Raw genomic sequence first — 17,801 nt, forward strand, 5'->3', positions numbered from 1 at the left:
TGGTGGTGACGATAATGACGGTGATGATGTTATGATGATGGTGGTGATGATTATGATAGTGGTGATGTTGATGGTGATGATAACGATAGTGGTGATGTTGATGGTGATGATGGTGGTGACGATAATGATAGTGGTGATGTTGATGGTGATGATGATATGATGGAAGTGATACTGATATCATGATGGTGATGTTGATGATGACATTGATATGATGATGGTGGTGATGATAATGATGGTAATGATGTTGATGGTGATGATGTTATGATGATGGTGGTGACAATGATAGTGGTGATGCTGATGGTAATAATGATATGATGATGACAATAATGATGGTGGTGATACTGATATGATGGTGCTGATGTTGATGTGATGATGGTGTTCATACTGATATGATGATGGTGGTGACAATAACGAAGGTGGTGATGTTGACGGTGATGATGGTGATGATATTGATAATGGTGCTGATGCTGATGATGCTGGTAGTGGTGATGCAAGTGAAGGCGACAATTATGGAGATGATGTTGGTGACGTGAGGGTGGACATGATAAAACTCTGAAGCACTGACTCTCTACTCGACGTTCACTATCTGATCGTTACCGGTTTTAGGAAAGACTGTGCAATGGGCAGATCCAGCCATCCGTACCAATCACCCTACAGGGAAGGAACAGCTCTCATTTCACAAATGAGATGAGCAACGCAAGGGAACACACGGGTGGTCACACCCTATAACACATTCAATCCGATGGGCTGGAAGTGGGCAAAAACATGAGTCCAAGGCAGACAAGTGGTCCCGCTAGCTGCACTTCATTCCTCACTGCCCCTTCGAGGTGCTTCCATTAACAGAGGCTCTTGGGAAGGGAAATAAACCTGAGCTCGTAAAGCTCTATCACTTGGCAACTGTGCGGATACGGGCAAACCATCTCGCCTCTCAGAACCACAGATTTCTCAGCTGGGAACTGGTGATGGTCGGGCAAAGTCATCACCCAGCGCATCTGTGAAGCATTTCACTGACAGTTTGTTGGAATCAGGCTTCCAAACAAAATGACTTTGGGAAAAAAAAAAAAAAAAAACGGGACTTCCGTGTAGATGTTTGGTAGACACCAACAATACCATACAGCGATTATGTTTCAACTAAAAATAAATGAATTTAAAAGAATGAAATTCTGTAAAGCAATTATCCTTCAGTTAAAAAATAAATCATGGAGAAGGAAATGGGCCACCCACTCCAGTATTCTGAGCTGGAGAAGTCCACAGACGGAGGAGCCTGGCGGGCTGCAGCCCATGGGGTTACATGGCTGAGCACGCGTGCATGAGGGTGCAGGGAGATGGGTTGGTAGCAATAAACCGGCAGGAGCAAAATAAATAAATAAATAAAAATTTTTAAGTAAAATTAATTAATTAGTAATAATAATAAAAAAAAAAAAAAACTGGCCTCCCCTGGAAGTTCAGAGATTGGGAATCCACCCCTGGGGGTGGTCACAGGTTCTCATCACCCCTGTTTCCTTGCTTTGTCCTTGGGTCCCATCCCTGGTCCGGGAAGATCTGACATCACACAGGGCAGTGAGGAGCCCGCGTGGCACCAGGAGTGAGCCCGCTCAGAGCCCGTACTCCACAGCAGGAGAAGCCACTGAAACGAGAAGCCCGCGGATCACAACCGGAGAGGGGCCCCTGCTCGCCACAACCAGGGAAAGACCTGTGCGCTCGGCTCAGTCGGTCAGGCGGGTCCGACTCTCTGCGACCCCCTGGGCTGTAGCCCGCCAGGCTCCTCTGTCCATGGGATTCTCCAGGCAAGAACACTGGAGTGGGTTGCTATGCCCTCCTCCAGGGGATCTTCCTGATCCAGAGATGGAACCCAGGTCTCCCGCATTGCAGGCGGATTCTTTACCAGCTGAGCCACCAGGGAAGCCCAAGAACAGTGGAATGGGTAGCCTTTCCCTTCTCCATGGGAAGTTCCTGACCCAGGAATTGAACCGGGGTCTCCTCCACTGTAGGCAGATTCTTCACCAGCTGAGCCACCTAAGTACAACAATGAAGACCCAGTACAGCCAAAAATAACAATTTTTTTTTTTTTTTTAAAAAGGGTGGACTTTATGGAGAAGGAAACGGCAACCCACTCCAGTATTCTTGCCTGGAGAATCCCAGGGACGGCAGAGCCTGGTGGGCTGCCGTCTATGGGGTCGCACAGAGTCGGACACGACTGAAGCGACTTAGCAGCAGCAGCACTCTTCCGCATAAACTGAAACTGAAAGTCGCTCAGTCCTGTCTGACTCTTTGCGACCCCCTGGACTATACAGTCCATGGAATTCTCCAGGCCAGAATACTGGAGTGGGTAGCCTTTCCCTTCTCCAGGGGATCTTCCCAACCCAGGGACTGAACCCAGGTCTCCCATATTGCAGGAGGATTCTTTACCAGCTGAGCCACAAAGCACCCCATTTTATTCTTAGACATGTAAGTGATGAAACTCTACAGGAGAAAATGATATTGACTTTTACTGCATCAGAAAAAGTAATCCTAGGATGGCCCCTGTCTAAAAGCCATCAGACATGACTTATTTAATGTAAGTCAGTTCAGTTCGGTCGCTCAGACGACTCTTTGCGACCCCATGGACTGCAGCACGCCAGGCCTCCCTGTCCATCACCAACTCCCAGAGCTTGCTCAAACTCATGCCCATGGAGTCGGTGATGCCATCCAACCATCTTATCCTCTGTCGTCCCCTTCTCCTCCTGCCTTCAAACTTGCCCAGCATCACGGTCTTTGGCAATGAGTCAGCTCTTTGCATCACGTGCCCAAAGTATTGGAGCTTCAGAGTCACTCCTTCCAATGAGAATTCAGGACTGATTTCCTTTAAAACTAATTTCCTTTAATGTAAAACTGGCCCCAAATTGTTTGCCGTAAACGGAGATGTTTCTGCAATGTGAGGAGCACTTCTCACAAGAACCACCCCAATTCATCACAGGAATGGACACCATTCCTGGTCTAGCTTGATATGGGAGTCAATTTTAACCCAGTTTTAATTTGAATTTAAATGTAACAACCCATACTCAATGCATGGACTGAAAAACGGATGTGAATCTGGTTCCTTTCCGTTTCAAACGTCACAGGCAATAAACACAGATCTAATGTTTCTGATGGTAAATCAGTGCCCTCCTTAAAGATACACTAAAGGAGAAAGTGTTTGGAATTTCAAATCCTGAGTACCAATGATTCATGGAAGACTTGCCTGGAGGTCCAGTGGTTCAGACCCCATGCTTCCAAAGCAGGGAGCAAGCAGGTTCCATCCTTGGTTAGGGAATTAACAACCCACATGCCATGTGGTGTGGACAAAAAATATTCAGAGAGTCTGTCAACGCTGATATGGACAATATGTTCAAATGGCCTCATTTGGGACATACTGAATTAAACCAACTTCTGAAAGAAATCATTTACAGCTGGTTTGACTTTTGAAACAAGGCTCCTTAAAAATGTGAAATAATACAGGAGACCCCATGGACTGTAGCCCGCCAGGCTCCTCTGTCCATGAGATTCTCCAGGCAAGAATACTGGAGCGAGTAGCCTTTCCCTTCTCCAGGGGATCTTCCGAACCCAGGAATCGAACTCAGGTCTCCCGCACAGGAGACAGGTTCTTTAGTATCTGAGCCACCAGGGAAGCCCAAGAATACTGGGGTGGGTAGCCCTTCCTTTCTCTAGGGGGTCTTCCGATACAGGGACCGAACACAGGTCTCCCGCATTGCAGGTGGATTCTTTACTGTCTGAGCCACCAGGGAAGCCCCATCGCTTCTGCTGAGATGCGGAATCTCAACAGAAAGGAACTCCCAGCACAGAAGACGGAGTGGAGGTGGCCAGAGGCAGAGGGCGGGGAGAGGGGTGAACATGGGGGAGACAAGCAGTCACTCACTTGTCCACCAGCTTCTTGGCGAACCCGAAGTCGGTGAGCTTGACGTGGCCGTCCCTGTCGAGCAGGATGTTCTCCGGCTTCAGATCCCTGTAGACGATGTCCCGGGAGTGCAGGTACTCGATGGCACAGACGATTTCGGCCGCGTAGAACAGCCCGGTGTTGCTGGAGAAGCGGCCACGGTTTCGCAGGTAGCTGAAGAGCTCGCCGCCCGGCACGAACTCCATCAGCATGTACAGGAAGCGGTCGTCATGCCCCGTCCAGAACCTGCAGCAGGGGGTGGCGGGGGGGGGGATCACAGTGAGACTGAGGGCTGCGCTTCGGCTGGACGGACAGAGGCTGAGGTGGGGAGACGACTGAGGTCGTGGTGTGTGAACAGGTCACGTGAGGATACATCTATAGGGACTGTCCAGCAGTCAGGTACGGACGTGAGAGCTGGACCAGGCAGAAGGCTTAGCGTCTGAGAATGGATGCTTTGGAACTGTGGTGCTGCAGAAGACCCTTGAGAGTCCCTTGGACTGCAAGGAGATCCAATCAGTCCATCCTCAAGGAAATCAGTCCTGAATATTCAGTGGAAGGACTGATGCTGAAGCTGAAACTCCAATCCTTTGGCCACCTGATGGGAAGAACTGACTCATCAGAAAAGACCCTGATGATGGGAAAGATCGAAGGCGGGAGAAGCGGGTGACAGAGGATGAGATGGTTGGATGGCATCACCAACTCGATGGATATGAGTTTGAGCAAGCTCTGGGCATTGGTGATGGACAGGGAGGCCTGGCATGCTGCAGTCCATGGGGTCGCAAAGACTCAAGACATGACTGAGCGACTGAACAACTTCCTTGGTTCTGCAAGTCCTGTTTTCATTACACGGGAGGGTGACGGACGCTAAGGAGAGGTGAGAAAGACGCTGGAGAAAGAGAGAGAAGAAAAGAGCAGACTGGTAGATTCAACAGCCAGCACAAGGCCCTCAGTCATGAGAAAGCCAGGTGCTGCAGTCCCTGGGTTCACAAAGCGCTGGACACAACCGAACAACCAGCCAACACATACAGTCACGGTCACGTATATGCGTCTATGTATACACGTCATGAAAAGTGAAGTCGCTCAGACGAGTCCGACTCTTTGCGACCCCATGGACCGTAGCCCGCCAGGCTCCTCCGTCCATGGGATTTTCCAGGCAACATTACTGGAGTGGGTTGCCATTGCCTTCTCCATATATTGGAATAAATACAACTGTGTAAGATACGGCCCTGGAAAAGGTACCTATAAGACAGAGATGATCATACTAAGTGAAGCCAGACAGAATCACAGAAATACTATATGATGTTACTTACACACGGAATCTAAAAAAGAACGACAGAGTCCCCTGAACACAACTTTTAGACGCATTGGGAAACCGAAGACCTCTTGCGACTTGCTTTACGGCACTTTGCTTTACGGCACGTTCCGCTTTACTGAGGTGCTCTCCCACCGCGCCTGCTGGATCTCTGAGGTCTGCGTATAGTAAACTGTTATCAGGGTGTAGACTAAGCACTGGAAGAGACCGCTCGCAATGACCCAGAACGTAACTGGAAGGGAAATCAGAAAGAAGTCATCAAGTGCAGAGGTCAGGAAAGTACATGTGCGTAGTTTTGCAGACCTGTCCGACTCTTTGTGACCCCGTGGACTGTAGCCCTCCAGGCTCCTCTGTCTATGGGATTCTGCAGGCAAGATTACTGGAGTGGGTTGCCATTTCCTTCTCCAGGGGAATCTTCCTGACCCAGGGATCAAACCCAGGTCTCCTGCATTGCAAACAGACTCTATCATGTGAGCTACAGGGACGTTCCCAGGAAAGTGTAAGTTTATGCAATAAAAAAAAATATGAGGGAATTCGCTAGCTGTCCGGTGGTTAGGACCCTGTGCTTTCACTGTTGAGGGTGTGGGTTTGATGCCTAGTGTGGGAGCTAAGATCCTGCAAGCTGCACAAGGTGGCCAAATTAAAAATAAAGAAAAAAGATGAGTTGCAGAGAGGAACGTTTTCTATGTCCAAGGAAAGCCTTTCAAAAAGAAAAAACAACATACTGTTCTGACGTTCAAATGAATGTCTACTGTACTCATCACCGTGGTTATCCGTTAGAGGAAAGTATGGGTCGTGCATACAAGAGGCTTTCTCTAAGTGTGAATTTAAATGTGAAGACTCTCTGAGACTAGCCTCAGACGCGTACTTAGCCACTCAGTCCTGTCTTCCTCTTGGCAACCTTATGGACTGTAGCCCTCTAGACTCCTTTCCATGGACTTCCCAGGCAAGGAGACTGGAGTGGGTTGCCATTCCCTTCTGCAAGTGGATCTTTCTGACCCAGGGATTGAACCTGCGTCTCTTGCATCGGCAAGTAGATTCTTTGCCATCTGGGCCACTTGGGGAGCCCGCTACGCTCAGATAGAGCTGCTGTTACCATAAATGCAAGACCATTTGCCTGACACGCAGTGAGACCAAACCATACTAGAACACTGGAGTTTGGAACACAGAAAAGTCTGTTACAGGGCCGTACAAGGAGACGGGTGCTTCATGCCTTAAAAAACCCAAAGTTACTGGAAGGTTTCAGCGAAGCCCTTTTGTATGAAAAGTGAGGGACGGGCGAGGTTAGCTGTTGTCAACTTCTTGATGTCGGAGCCTTTATTCAGGCTTCCCAGATGGCTCAGGGGTGAAGAATCTGCCTGCGATGCAGGAGACACAGGTTTGATCCCTGAGTCACAGGGTCGGGAAGATCCCTTGGAGAAGAGCATGGCAACCCACTCCAGTATTTTTGCCTGGAGAATCCCATGGACAGAGGAGCCTAGCGAGGCTACAGTCCACGAGGTTGAAGAGAATCAGGTACGACTGAGCACATTCATACGCACACACACATCCCTTGCTCTTGAGATCAGGTCATGGTCAGTGGACAATGTCCCTCTAAATCTCTGCCAGACACTTTATATTCTCTGTTCTGAAAAGAAAGGGCCAGGTCCCCAGGCACAGATTTCACCCTCCAAGGTCCCAGGCCTGGCTCAGAAGGTACAGAGCTTAGCGAGTAGCTCCCTGAGGGCCAGGTCCCCAGACCCTGCCCAGCTGTCATCACTGAACTGACCCTCGGGCTTCTCAGGGTGCCCAGATGGGGGAGACGAGGTTCCATGGGGTTCCCTGACTGCAGGGTGGCCAGGACGGACGCCCGCTGTGGTTAGACCACGGACGCAAGGATGGGGGGGAGACCCCCAGGCTTCTCAGGGTGCCCAGATCGGGGAGACGAGGTCCCATGGGAGTCCCTGACTGCACGGTAGCCAGGACGGACGCTCGCTGTACTTAGATCGCAGACCCAAGCATGGGGGAGAGGGTCACCGCGGCCGGAAGCCCCAGGCCTAGCCAGTGGGTGTCCTTGGCGAGCACTCTGGAGCCCCCCGAGCCACAACCCCCAGCCTGTTCCCGGGGCCCTCCAGGCCCTTCCGGTGGACCAAGGCTGGGTGAGCTGGAGGGCCCCCGGGGGGAAGGCCAGGACCCGCGTCTGCGCTGTGTCCACCCGTTGACCACCAGTCCACACACCTTTGGATGAAGGCCCTCACTAAGGGGCGATCATTGATTACAGCTGCTGGCCTGTGGGCGGGCCCGCTGCAGCGCCGCCCAATGGATGAGCAGCATCCCTGAGGGCTGTTCATTGATGCTTGCATGCCAGTGGGTGGGGCCTACTCAGTGCCATCCAATGGCTGAGTGGAACCATGAAGGGTTGCTCATTGACAGCTGGTGGGCGGGGCTTTACTGTGCTGCCGCCCAATGGCTGAGCTGAACCACCTAAGCGTGGCTCATTGGCAGTCGGCGGCTTGTGGGCGGGGCCCACTAAGCCGACCAATGGCTGAGTGGGACCACGAAGGGTTGCTCATTGCCAGTAGCTCATGGGTGGGGCCCACTGTCCACCGGCTGAGCAGGACCACTAGGGGTCGTTCATTGGCAGTTGGTTGCTTGTGGGTGGGTCCTCCCGCAGCACCGACCAATGGCTGAGCGGGACCGACGGTCGCGCATTCATTGTTGGTTGCCAATGGGCAAAGCCCACTGAGGCATCAACCAGTGGCTGAGCAGGACCACTCAGGGTCGCTTATGGACAGTTGGTTGCTTGTAGGCGGGGCCCACTGCAGAGGGGACCAATGGCTCAGCGGGACCTGTTGCCTAGTAACAGTGAAGTAGTGATGCACATTGAGGGCTGCATGCTAAGTGATGTACTCACCTCACTTTGTTACACTCGTATAAATGCCTTTCTTTCTGCATTGCTAGATTTCCGCCTCTTGCGGCCAGGGCTGCCCAAGGGTCCCTGTCTTTAGGAAGCACAGTGGCAGCCACTGCTACGGGTTTCTCTTTCCCCAGTTCCTGTGCATCTTTGTCCCGCTGCCAGTCTCAAGGCTTGAGATCTGCAGTGTTGAGATGTGACGGAAGACAGGAGGCAGGAAGAGGGCTTTGGCGGGGGTGGGGTGCAGTGGGGATGGTTTGTGGCTGTTGTTTACTGGAAAAGGAACAAAACCTGCCCTCCCCCAGTATCTCTCTGGCATGCAGATTATCTCCAGCTGAAAACAAAAAAGGTCCAGCAGACTCAAGAGAAAACTTGGACCTTCTCCCTGAACTGCCTAAAGGAACATAGATAGGAGTTGGTCCTGGAACCTCTAGTTTCAGCAGAGATGTCTGCAAAGGATACTGGAGACTGCAAACAGAGGCTGGAGACCACTGTTCACTCTGGGTCTCTATGTCTCTCCTGGCCCAGCAGACATTCATTTATAAAACTTTTTGTTTGTTTTTTTTCTGTCTCTATGTCAACTGTCCTTCCTCCTCTTTGATGTCTCAAACCACTACCCCCAACATCCTCTTTTGTCTTCAGCTGAAGACGGTATTTAAGGGGAGGGTTAGAGCCATTTGGGGAGTCCCAGGTGGCTCAGTGGTAAAGAGTTCGCCTGCCGAGGCAGGGGACGCAGGAGATGTAGGTTCGATCCCTGGGTTGGGAAGATCCCCTGGAAGAGGAAATGGCAACCCACTCCAGTATTCTTGCCTGGGAAATCCCATGGACAGAGGAGCCTGGCAGGGCTAGCGTCCATAGGGGTCGCAAAGAGTTGGGACACAACTCAGCATGCAGTCTACATGTTGGGCCATTTTAGGGAGTGATTCCACCTTCGTAGCTCTCTCCCATGTATACATGAGATTAAATTTGTGTGTCCTTCTCCTGGTTCATCTGTCTCAAGTCAATTTCATCGTTAGACCAGCCAGAAAAGCCTGGAAGGACCAGGAAAATGTCTTCCTCCCCGGCACTGCTTTCTAGAGCCATCAGCTGACCAGGCGCCCGTCTTTTTCCCATCCTTTATAATCGAGACAAGTCTCTTTCTCAGGGCTGCAAGCGCTCCTTCTCTGGGTCACATCATGACATGGCTAGGTCCAGCCGGGCTGTTCCTTGCCGTGATGCTCAAACAGAAGCACACAGTATCCCAAAGGCAGGACAGTCTCGCTGCGCTTTCATGGGCGAGCTCAGCAGCCCAGCAAGGGCTTTTCTGATGGGGAAATGTCTTCTAGGGTCCCAACGACACCTGACTGATGAACCTGCACAATGAACCTCTATGGAAACTCGTGAGAAATGGGAATTATTTCCAACCATGTCAGTAAACCAACGATGTCACAGTCATGAGCGATTGCAGCCACAATGGATGGTGAGCCCCTGAGCCCTGAAGGAACTCAGCAAAGAACACCTGCCTTCTAGCAGCCATCAGACTGCAGCCACTCCCCACGGTGAGCCCTGAGGAAACTCAGGAGGTGAACACACAGGACACTGGACCCAGGGAGCTGAGATGCAGAATAAAGGAATGACTTCAATGAGTGCAGATTCTTGCATCTTCCTATACATCAGTTCAGTTCAGTCGCTCAGTCGTGTCCGACTCTGCAACCCCATGGACTGCAGCACGCCAGGCCTCCCTGTCCATCACCAACTCCCAGAGCTTGCTCAAACTCATGTCCATCGAGTTGGTGATGCCATCCAACCATCTCATCCTCTGTCGTCCCCTTCTCCTCCTGCCCTCAATCTTTCTCGACATCAGGGTCTTTTCCAGTGAGTCGGTTCTTCTCATCAAGGTGGCCAAAGGATTGGAGCTTCAGGTTCAGCATCAGTCCTTCCAATGAATATTCAGGACTGATCTCCTTTAGGATAGACTGGTTGGATCTCCTTGCAGTCCAAGGGACTCTCAAGAGCCTTCTCCAACACCACAGTTCAAAAGCATCAACTCTTCAGCACTCAGCTTTCTTTATAGTCCAACTCTCACATCCATACACAGAAAAGCACTAAATTCCTTAACTTCAGATCTGATTTAATTAACCATCATCTTCTGATGTTCACACTACCTGCAAAACTTCTATATAACCTGGCTCCCCCCACCCCATCCTGCTTCCTCAGAGCAGTCCTCAGGGTCAATAGAGATGCCACCTCCTGGGCTTAAGTCCTAAAAATGTCAGCGGTGCTGAGATCACCTGTCCTGGTGCCACTCTTGAAAGAACAGAAAGTGTTAGTCGCTCAGCCATGTCTGACTCTTTGCGACCCCGTGGACTGCAGCCCACCAGGCTCCTCTGACCATGGGATTCTCCAGGCGAGAATACTAGAGTGGGTTGCCATTCCCTTCTCCAGGTCCCACTCTTAGATGCTAGCAATTTCTATATGGCAGGAAGGACAGAGAGCAGACACAAGGTTGCATTCTTCAGACAGGACCGAAGGCTTCCTCCCCTGGGAAATCTTGACTGTGTCACAATCCTTCTACACCCTGGACACTGAGCTATTCAGCTCTTTTCAAATTATCTCTCTGCAGGCTGCACTGACCTTCGGAATGGCTTTATCCCAGAACAGAAAGTGTCGTCCGATGTCTATGTAGTGAATCTCCTGGCTGGTTTTCAGAAAAATGCAACCAGTAGCACTTCAAATCCCGAACTTGCTGATAACACCCTGGGCGAACGTGCCAAACCGTTCAAGCAGAAGTTCAAACTGGAGTCTTTCTTTGGCGTGATCTTCCGTGCTCCAGGCAGCTTCACATAAATGCAAGGAAAACCCACTTGGGGTTTATGGACAGTGTTTGAAAAGGCAGATGTTGGGAGAAGTGACTCACTTCCAAGAGAAAACTGCGCAGCCGAGGTTTCGACACCTGCTCACCTCCTGGTTTCTTCCCCCTCAACTGCGTGCTTCACCCCGTGGCCGCGGGCATCCCCCGCCGTCTGTGCCCAGGGCTGGTCACACAGAATCCTGCTCTGTACGGGGGCGCATCCCAAGCCTGCTGGCCCTGGATCAGCACAATCGCAGTTTGCAAACACAACCTGGTCTCTGAAGTGATAACGCCCAGAAAGCATCCCAAGCCTCAAGGACCTTATAACAACACCCTCATGGGCTAAAAGATCTGCACTTAGCAAGTCGGTAAACAGGTTCTGGGCTGGATGGTGAAAGTGCCAGTCACTCAGGCATATCTGACTCTTTGCGACCCCACGGACCATAGCCCGCTGGGCTCCTCTGTCCATGGGACACTCTGGGCAAGAATACTGGGGTGGGTTGCCATTTCCTCCTCCAGGGGAATCTTCCCAAACAAGGGATGGAACCCGAGTTTCCTGCATTTCAGGCAGACTTTTTTTTTTTTTTACCGTCTGCATCATCCCAAATCCGTATGTTGAACTGCTAACCCCTCCAGGACCTAAGAAGATGGCTGTATTAGGAGATGGGTCTTCAAAGAGAGCATAAAGGCCAAATGAGGTCACTAGGGCGGGTCTTGGTCCCTTAGGGCTGGGGTCCACATAGGAAGAGGTGGTCAGGACACAGACACACACAGAGGGACGGCTGTGTAGACTAAATTACACGGAAAAGTTCCCCTTGCCTTCTCCTGGGGATCTTCCCGACCTAGGCCTCTTGGTATAAGGACACCCATCAAATCGGACGAAGAGCACATTTCTACAGCACCTCAACATACAACTTAATTCTACCTGCAATGACCCAATTTCCAAACAAGGTCACTTTCACAGGCCCTTATGGTATCTTTCTGGGCTTGTGCGCCAGTCCCTCCGTCGTGTCTGACTCTTTGCAACCCCCTGGACTGTAGCCCGCCAGGCTCCTCTGTCCGTGGGACTCTCCAGGCAACAACACTGGAATGGGGTGCCTTTCCTTCTCTTGTTCCTGACCCAGGGATTGAACCTGAGTCTCCTGCACTGCAGGCAGATTCTCTAAACCATCTAAGCTACCACAGCAGCGCAACAAGACCACCACATCTCCAGAACAAACAGGAATCCAGCCGCCAGGAGGCCGGTCTTCCTGGGAAAACTGGGCCACAAAGCACCCTCGGGGACACACCCTGGGGTTCTGGTTTGAGGACTTCCCGTATTTGGTTTAAAAAAAAAAAAGCTCAAGACAGTTCTCCTAAATCACGTGAGAATGACTTGCCCACAGACAGAGCAGTCCACATCTCCTTTATAAAAGATTCATCGAAAACCCCTGGCCAACGGGAGTGCCTTCCCGGAATCACGGAGTTCACAGGAGAGACACCATTAAGTAGAAGCTTTGGTTCCTTGCAGATGAAGACATACACGCATTGGATTGTCTACAAGTCTTCCCATCAGCCACCTGGAGACTCAGTCTTGACCGGGGGGCGGGGGTTGACTCCGATGCACCAGCTACTTCGGTTCTGATGACTCAAAAGCATGAGACTCTAGTGACTGGGCCACAGGGACCCCAGATTGCCCTTCCGCTCCGTAAAGGGAAAGTCAGACACAGAAGAAACGTCAGCTGCTCCCTTCTGTCCCCCGTCAAACAGGCCCCTACTCGTCTCGAGACACTGCTCCGGTGGTTTTGAGTTTACGGGTGTTTTGTCCATGCGTGGGGGCGGAGAGTGGGGGACACGCAAGATGCTCCCAGACCATAGTAAACGGTCCTGTGTCTGCATGCCCGGAGGGGCGGATCGCGGAAGAAAGGCGGGTGTGGATGGCTGAGGCGGGAGGGGGGGAGGGGCAAGGCAGAGGAGGCAAGCATCGCAGCGGAGGGCTGATCCTGGGCTGGCCACGTGGGTGGCACCCCCATCTTCCACTGCGGGTCACTGTGCTGGGATGATGGAGGGAAGGGCATCTCAAAAGAGGCACTGTGCCCGCGTGCTAGTTGCTTCCGTCGTGTCCGACTCTCTGCGACCCCGTGGACTGTAGCCCAGCGGGCTCCTGTGTCCATGGGATTCTCCAGGCAAGAATACTGGAGTGGGTTGCCATTCCCTACTTCAGGGGACCTTCCAAACCCGGGAATTGAACCTGGATCTCCTGCATTGCAGGCAGATGCTGTACCCTATGAACCACCAGGGAAGCCCAAGAATACTGGAGTGGGTAGCCATGCCCTCCTCCAGGGAATCTTCCCGACCCAGGGATCGAACCTACATCTCTTGGATCTGCTGCACTGGCAGGCGGGTTCCTCACCACTAGCAACAGCTGGGAAGCCCGACAGAGACGCACTTCAGTCCCCAAATCATGAATCAACTAATAAGCCAAACTTTAAAGAACGTGGGGGAGAGAGGCACGTATGCGCTGCACCCCGGGCACCAGCCCCTGGACGACGCCACGATACATCCGACGTGAGGACACTCCAGAGTCAAGGAGACGCCGCAGAGAGGACGGGAGTAGAGGTGAGCAGGTGACTGAGGTCCCAGGAAAACCCAGGAGATGAGAGCTCTCCAGCGATGGGAGGCGGGGAACCCACGTGGATGTTTGGCTGGACCAGCCAGGCACCCCCTTCTCCCCTCCGACCCTGGGCAGGCACGTGGTGGGAACAGCACCCTTTCTCCTGTACGATGGGGAGCTTGAGGTGTGTCAGGACCCGCCGGGAACATGCTCCGTCCCCAGGACCGGCAAGAGAACCCCGCGCTGGGGGGTGCGGGCGGGCAGGGACCCAGAGCAAAGGACTCACAGTTTGACCAGGAACGGGTGGCTGACTTCCTTGAGCACCGACTTCTCATTGTGGACGTGCTGCTCCTGCTTCAGGCGGATGATGTCGGGGATGGTCATCACCTTGAGGGCGAAGAAGTGCTTGCTCGTCTTCTCCTGGACTAGCTGCACACGGCCGAACGTCCCTGTACCTGCAGGCGGGGGGCAGAGAGGGGGAGAGAAGGGCGCTCAGCGGCCACGGCTCCCCCCACCCCCGGGGAACGTCAGACAACCTGGCGGGTCGGGCGACTCGATTCCCTACGAGACGCCAGGCGACAGACACCCCTCTGGGATGGTCAGTTAAATTCGCGCGCACACACAACATCACTTGACTCTACGACAAAGCTACGTAGAGTCACAGCTGTGGTTCTTCCTGGAGTGACCCACAGACGTGAGAGCTGGACCATAAAGAAGGCTGAGTGCTGAAGAATTGATGCTTTTGAACTGTGGTGTTGGAGAAGACTCTTGAGAGTCCCTTGGGCTGCAAGGAAATCCAACCAGTCCATCCTAAAGGAGACCAGTCCTGAATATTCCTTGGAAGGACGGATGCTGAAGCTGAAATTACAATCCTTTGGCCACCTGATGTGAAGAGCTGACTCACTGGACAAGACCCTGATGCTGGGAAAGATTGAAGGCAGGAGGAGAAGGGGACAACAGAGGATGAGATGGTTGGATGGCATCACCGACTTGATGGACATGAGTTTGGATGAACTCCGGGAGTTGGTGATGGACAGGGAGGTCTGGCGTGCTTCAGTCCACAGGGTCACAAAGAGTCGGATACGACTCAGCAGCTGAAGGACAAGAAACATAGCTTGCCCTTGAATTGTCCCTTTGATGACAGTGACTGATTATCGTTTCTGAAAATGAGTCATCCCAGAAAAAACACACATATACACACAGGTAAAGGCAGAACGGAAAAGCATGCCAAATACATTCCTTCGACACGTCTTTTTCTTGACACTTTTCTAAATCAGGATGAGACACAGAAAACAAACTTACAGTGACCGGAGGGACAAGGGTTGGGGGTGGGGAGTGGGCATGAATGAGTTTGGGATGAACAGATACACATGACCAGATGGAAAATAGATAAACAGGGAGCAACTTCTGCACAGCACAGGGAATTCTAGTCAACATCTTGTAATAACCGTATATGGGAAAAGAATGCGAAAAAGAACCAATAGGTAACTGACTCAGGATTCTGTACACCTGAGACTCACACAACACTGTAATTAACTATTGCTGCTGTTCAGTCGCTCCACAGTGACTAACTAACTCTTTGTGACCCCACAGCCTGCCAGGCTCCGCTGTCCCCAGCATTCTCCAGACAAGAACACTGGAGTGGGTTGCCATGCGACCCAGGGATCGAACCTGGGTTTCCTGCATTGCAGGCAGACGCGTTCCCGTCTGAGTCACCAGGGGCGGCAGTAAACCCAATGACAGGGTCCTTATAAGACACGGAACAGCAGAGACACAGCCATGGAGGAGAAGCCACGTGAAGATGGAGGCAGACGGTAAGGAGGCGGCCACCAGCCCAGGGATGGAAGCCTGGAGACCCCAGAAGCTGGAGGAGGTGGGACGGAGCCTCCCCTGGAGCCTCTGGACGGAGCTCAGACCTGGGACAGACACCTTGACCTCAGACGTCTGGTCCCCAAGATTCAGGGAAGATGAATGTCTACGGTTTCAAGTTTCCCAGTTTGGTGGAAATTTGTTATGGCAGCACCAGGGGGTATAAATTCAACCAAACCATGCTCAGGAATTGTCCGAGCATCCTTGCTGTTCAATCACCTAACACTATACGTTCATTTTTTCGCATATAGAACCTAACACAACTTTAATCTTCCTCCAGTTTGAGAACAGGTCTGGACATGGAAATGTACATGTTTCAAGTGCCCCAGCGGAGCTCCGCTCAGGTCTTTTGATATGCTGGCGTGCCTTGGGAAAACTTCGGGAAAATCAAAGGCCAACAGTGAGGACACCACGCTCAATTGTCTTTGTCCACATTAATGCTGATGAGAAGCAATTCAAAACAAAGACAATGAGAAATCATAAAAAGAGAAGCCAGCCTGTGCTGGAAAAGTGATGAACTTTCCAAAAGCTTATCAAAAGCAGCACGCACAAACAGTGCGTCTGCTTCTGGCTAATAATAACAACATTTTCTTGGCAAAGGAAACACTGGTGAGTTTCTGCTACCGTGGGGTTAGCCCCTGGGCAGTCCACACTGGGAACACACCCTGGCTAGAAAGGGGAATTACTGTCAGACGTCCTAAAAGAGGAAGTTTCTCCAAAAAGGCTGCCACAGTCCACATTCCTTTTTATGAACTGTACTCGCACTGTACATTTTAACTACTGGAAGGGAAAGGATTTCTCATCTTATTTTCCAATAACTGTATTTTTTATTCTTGAGATTGCAGGAATCAAATATGTGATGACACTGTATCTTTTTTTTTTTTGATACCTCTGACACAATTTGGAAGAAATCGCAATGGTTTTAATTGTTCTCCATCACAGAGACCATCAGGGTCATTTTCTTACATGCTTACATCTTGTGTTACATTTTTTACCCTTGAGATTGCAGCAATCAAATAAAACATGTGATACCTCTGTATCTTTTTTTTTTTTTTAAAGATATCTCTGACACCGTTAAACTTGGAAGAAACTGCATTGATTTTTATTATTTTACATCATGGAGGCCATCATTGGCATTTGTTTAGAAACTGTCACTCTGTTACATTTTTTACCCTTGAGACTGCAGGAATCAAATAAAATATGTGATGCCTCTGTGTCTTTTTCCAGATACCTCTGACACAATTTAACTTGGAAGAATCTCACTGCTTTTTTTTTTAATACCTTTACATCATGGAGACGACCAGTGGCATTTGCTTACATATTTCTCTCTTGTGTTTAAGGAAAAAAAGCCCCGTCAAAAAGGAGATATTTAGTCTTTCATGATGAAGTAATGGAAGTGTTATTCGATCAGTCGTGTCCAACTCTTTACCACCCCCACGGACTGCAGCCCACCAGGCTCCTCTGTCCATGGGATTCTCCAGGCAAGAATTCTGGAGTGGGTTGTCATGCCCTTGATGAGGAAAGGGGTAGAAACAAACCATCTGAAGACACGTTTAAAAAGAAACATTATTTCACAAAGAAAAGAAAAGACCATGTGAAACAACAGGGTGATAACAACCGGTGAACTTAGAGTCGACGTAGAAATCCCACCAAGGTAGAAATTTACCAAAGACTGGTTAAACATAAAAAGATCCTACACGTATGAATTTAATCTCCTGTGATCTGCTGAAAAATAGGGAACTGAACTATTTGTTTCACCTGATGAGAAATCACCTTTTCTTCCTGTTTCAGAGATTCAGAAGCACTGGGTGGGCCAAAAAATTCATCCAGTTTTGAGTAAAAGTGAAAAACATTTTTCATTTACACCAAGAATTTTATAGAACAATGGATTCACTAGCCAACCCAACTTTTTTGGCCAACCCAATAGCACAGGTTCCTTGAAAATGACTGAGTTTGTGCTTTAAAGGGGCTTTCCCTGGAGGTTCAGACAGTAAAGAATCTCTTTTCAATGCTGGAGACCCAGGTTCGATCCCTGGGTTGGGAAGATCCCCTGGAGAAGGAAATGGCAGCCCACTCCAGTCTTCTTGCCTGGAGAATCCCATGAACAGAGGAGCCTGTTGGGCTACAGTCCACGGGGTCGCAAAGCGTGAGACACGACGGAATGAGCACACACACACACAATACAGAAAATAGATAATGAACAAGGAGCTAGTATATAGCACAGGGAACTCTATTCAGTACTCTAATGACCTGTGTGTGAAAGAATCTAAAAACAAAGAAGAGATATGTGAATACGTATAACTGACTCACTTTGCTATACACCCGAAACTAACAGAACACTGCATATTAACGATGCAAAAATGAACTTACACACAGAACACAGAGACTCAC

The 17,801-nt window shown here is 50.6% G+C and overlaps 1 protein-coding gene across 1 annotated transcript in view; it reads right to left on the reverse strand.

Moving 5' to 3' along the window:
* LOC145537810 (cAMP-dependent protein kinase catalytic subunit PRKX-like) overlaps positions 1-17,801 on the reverse strand; it is a 54,907-nt gene that overhangs the window by 19,348 nt on the left and 17,758 nt on the right. The window contains exons 2-3 of the mRNA XM_081568684.1: positions 13,828-13,996; positions 3,896-4,159 (exon numbers count right to left, since the gene is read on the reverse strand). Of these exons, the coding sequence (XP_081424810.1) occupies positions 3,896-4,159; positions 13,828-13,996 (433 nt within the window). The remainder of the gene's footprint in view (positions 1-3,895; positions 4,160-13,827; positions 13,997-17,801) is intronic.

This window comes from Giraffa tippelskirchi, chromosome Y, assembly GCF_054371585.1.
Source record: "Giraffa tippelskirchi isolate mGirTip1 chromosome Y, T2T-mGirTip1v1.2.pri, whole genome shotgun sequence".
NCBI classification, from domain to species: domain Eukaryota; kingdom Metazoa; phylum Chordata; class Mammalia; order Artiodactyla; family Giraffidae; genus Giraffa; species Giraffa tippelskirchi.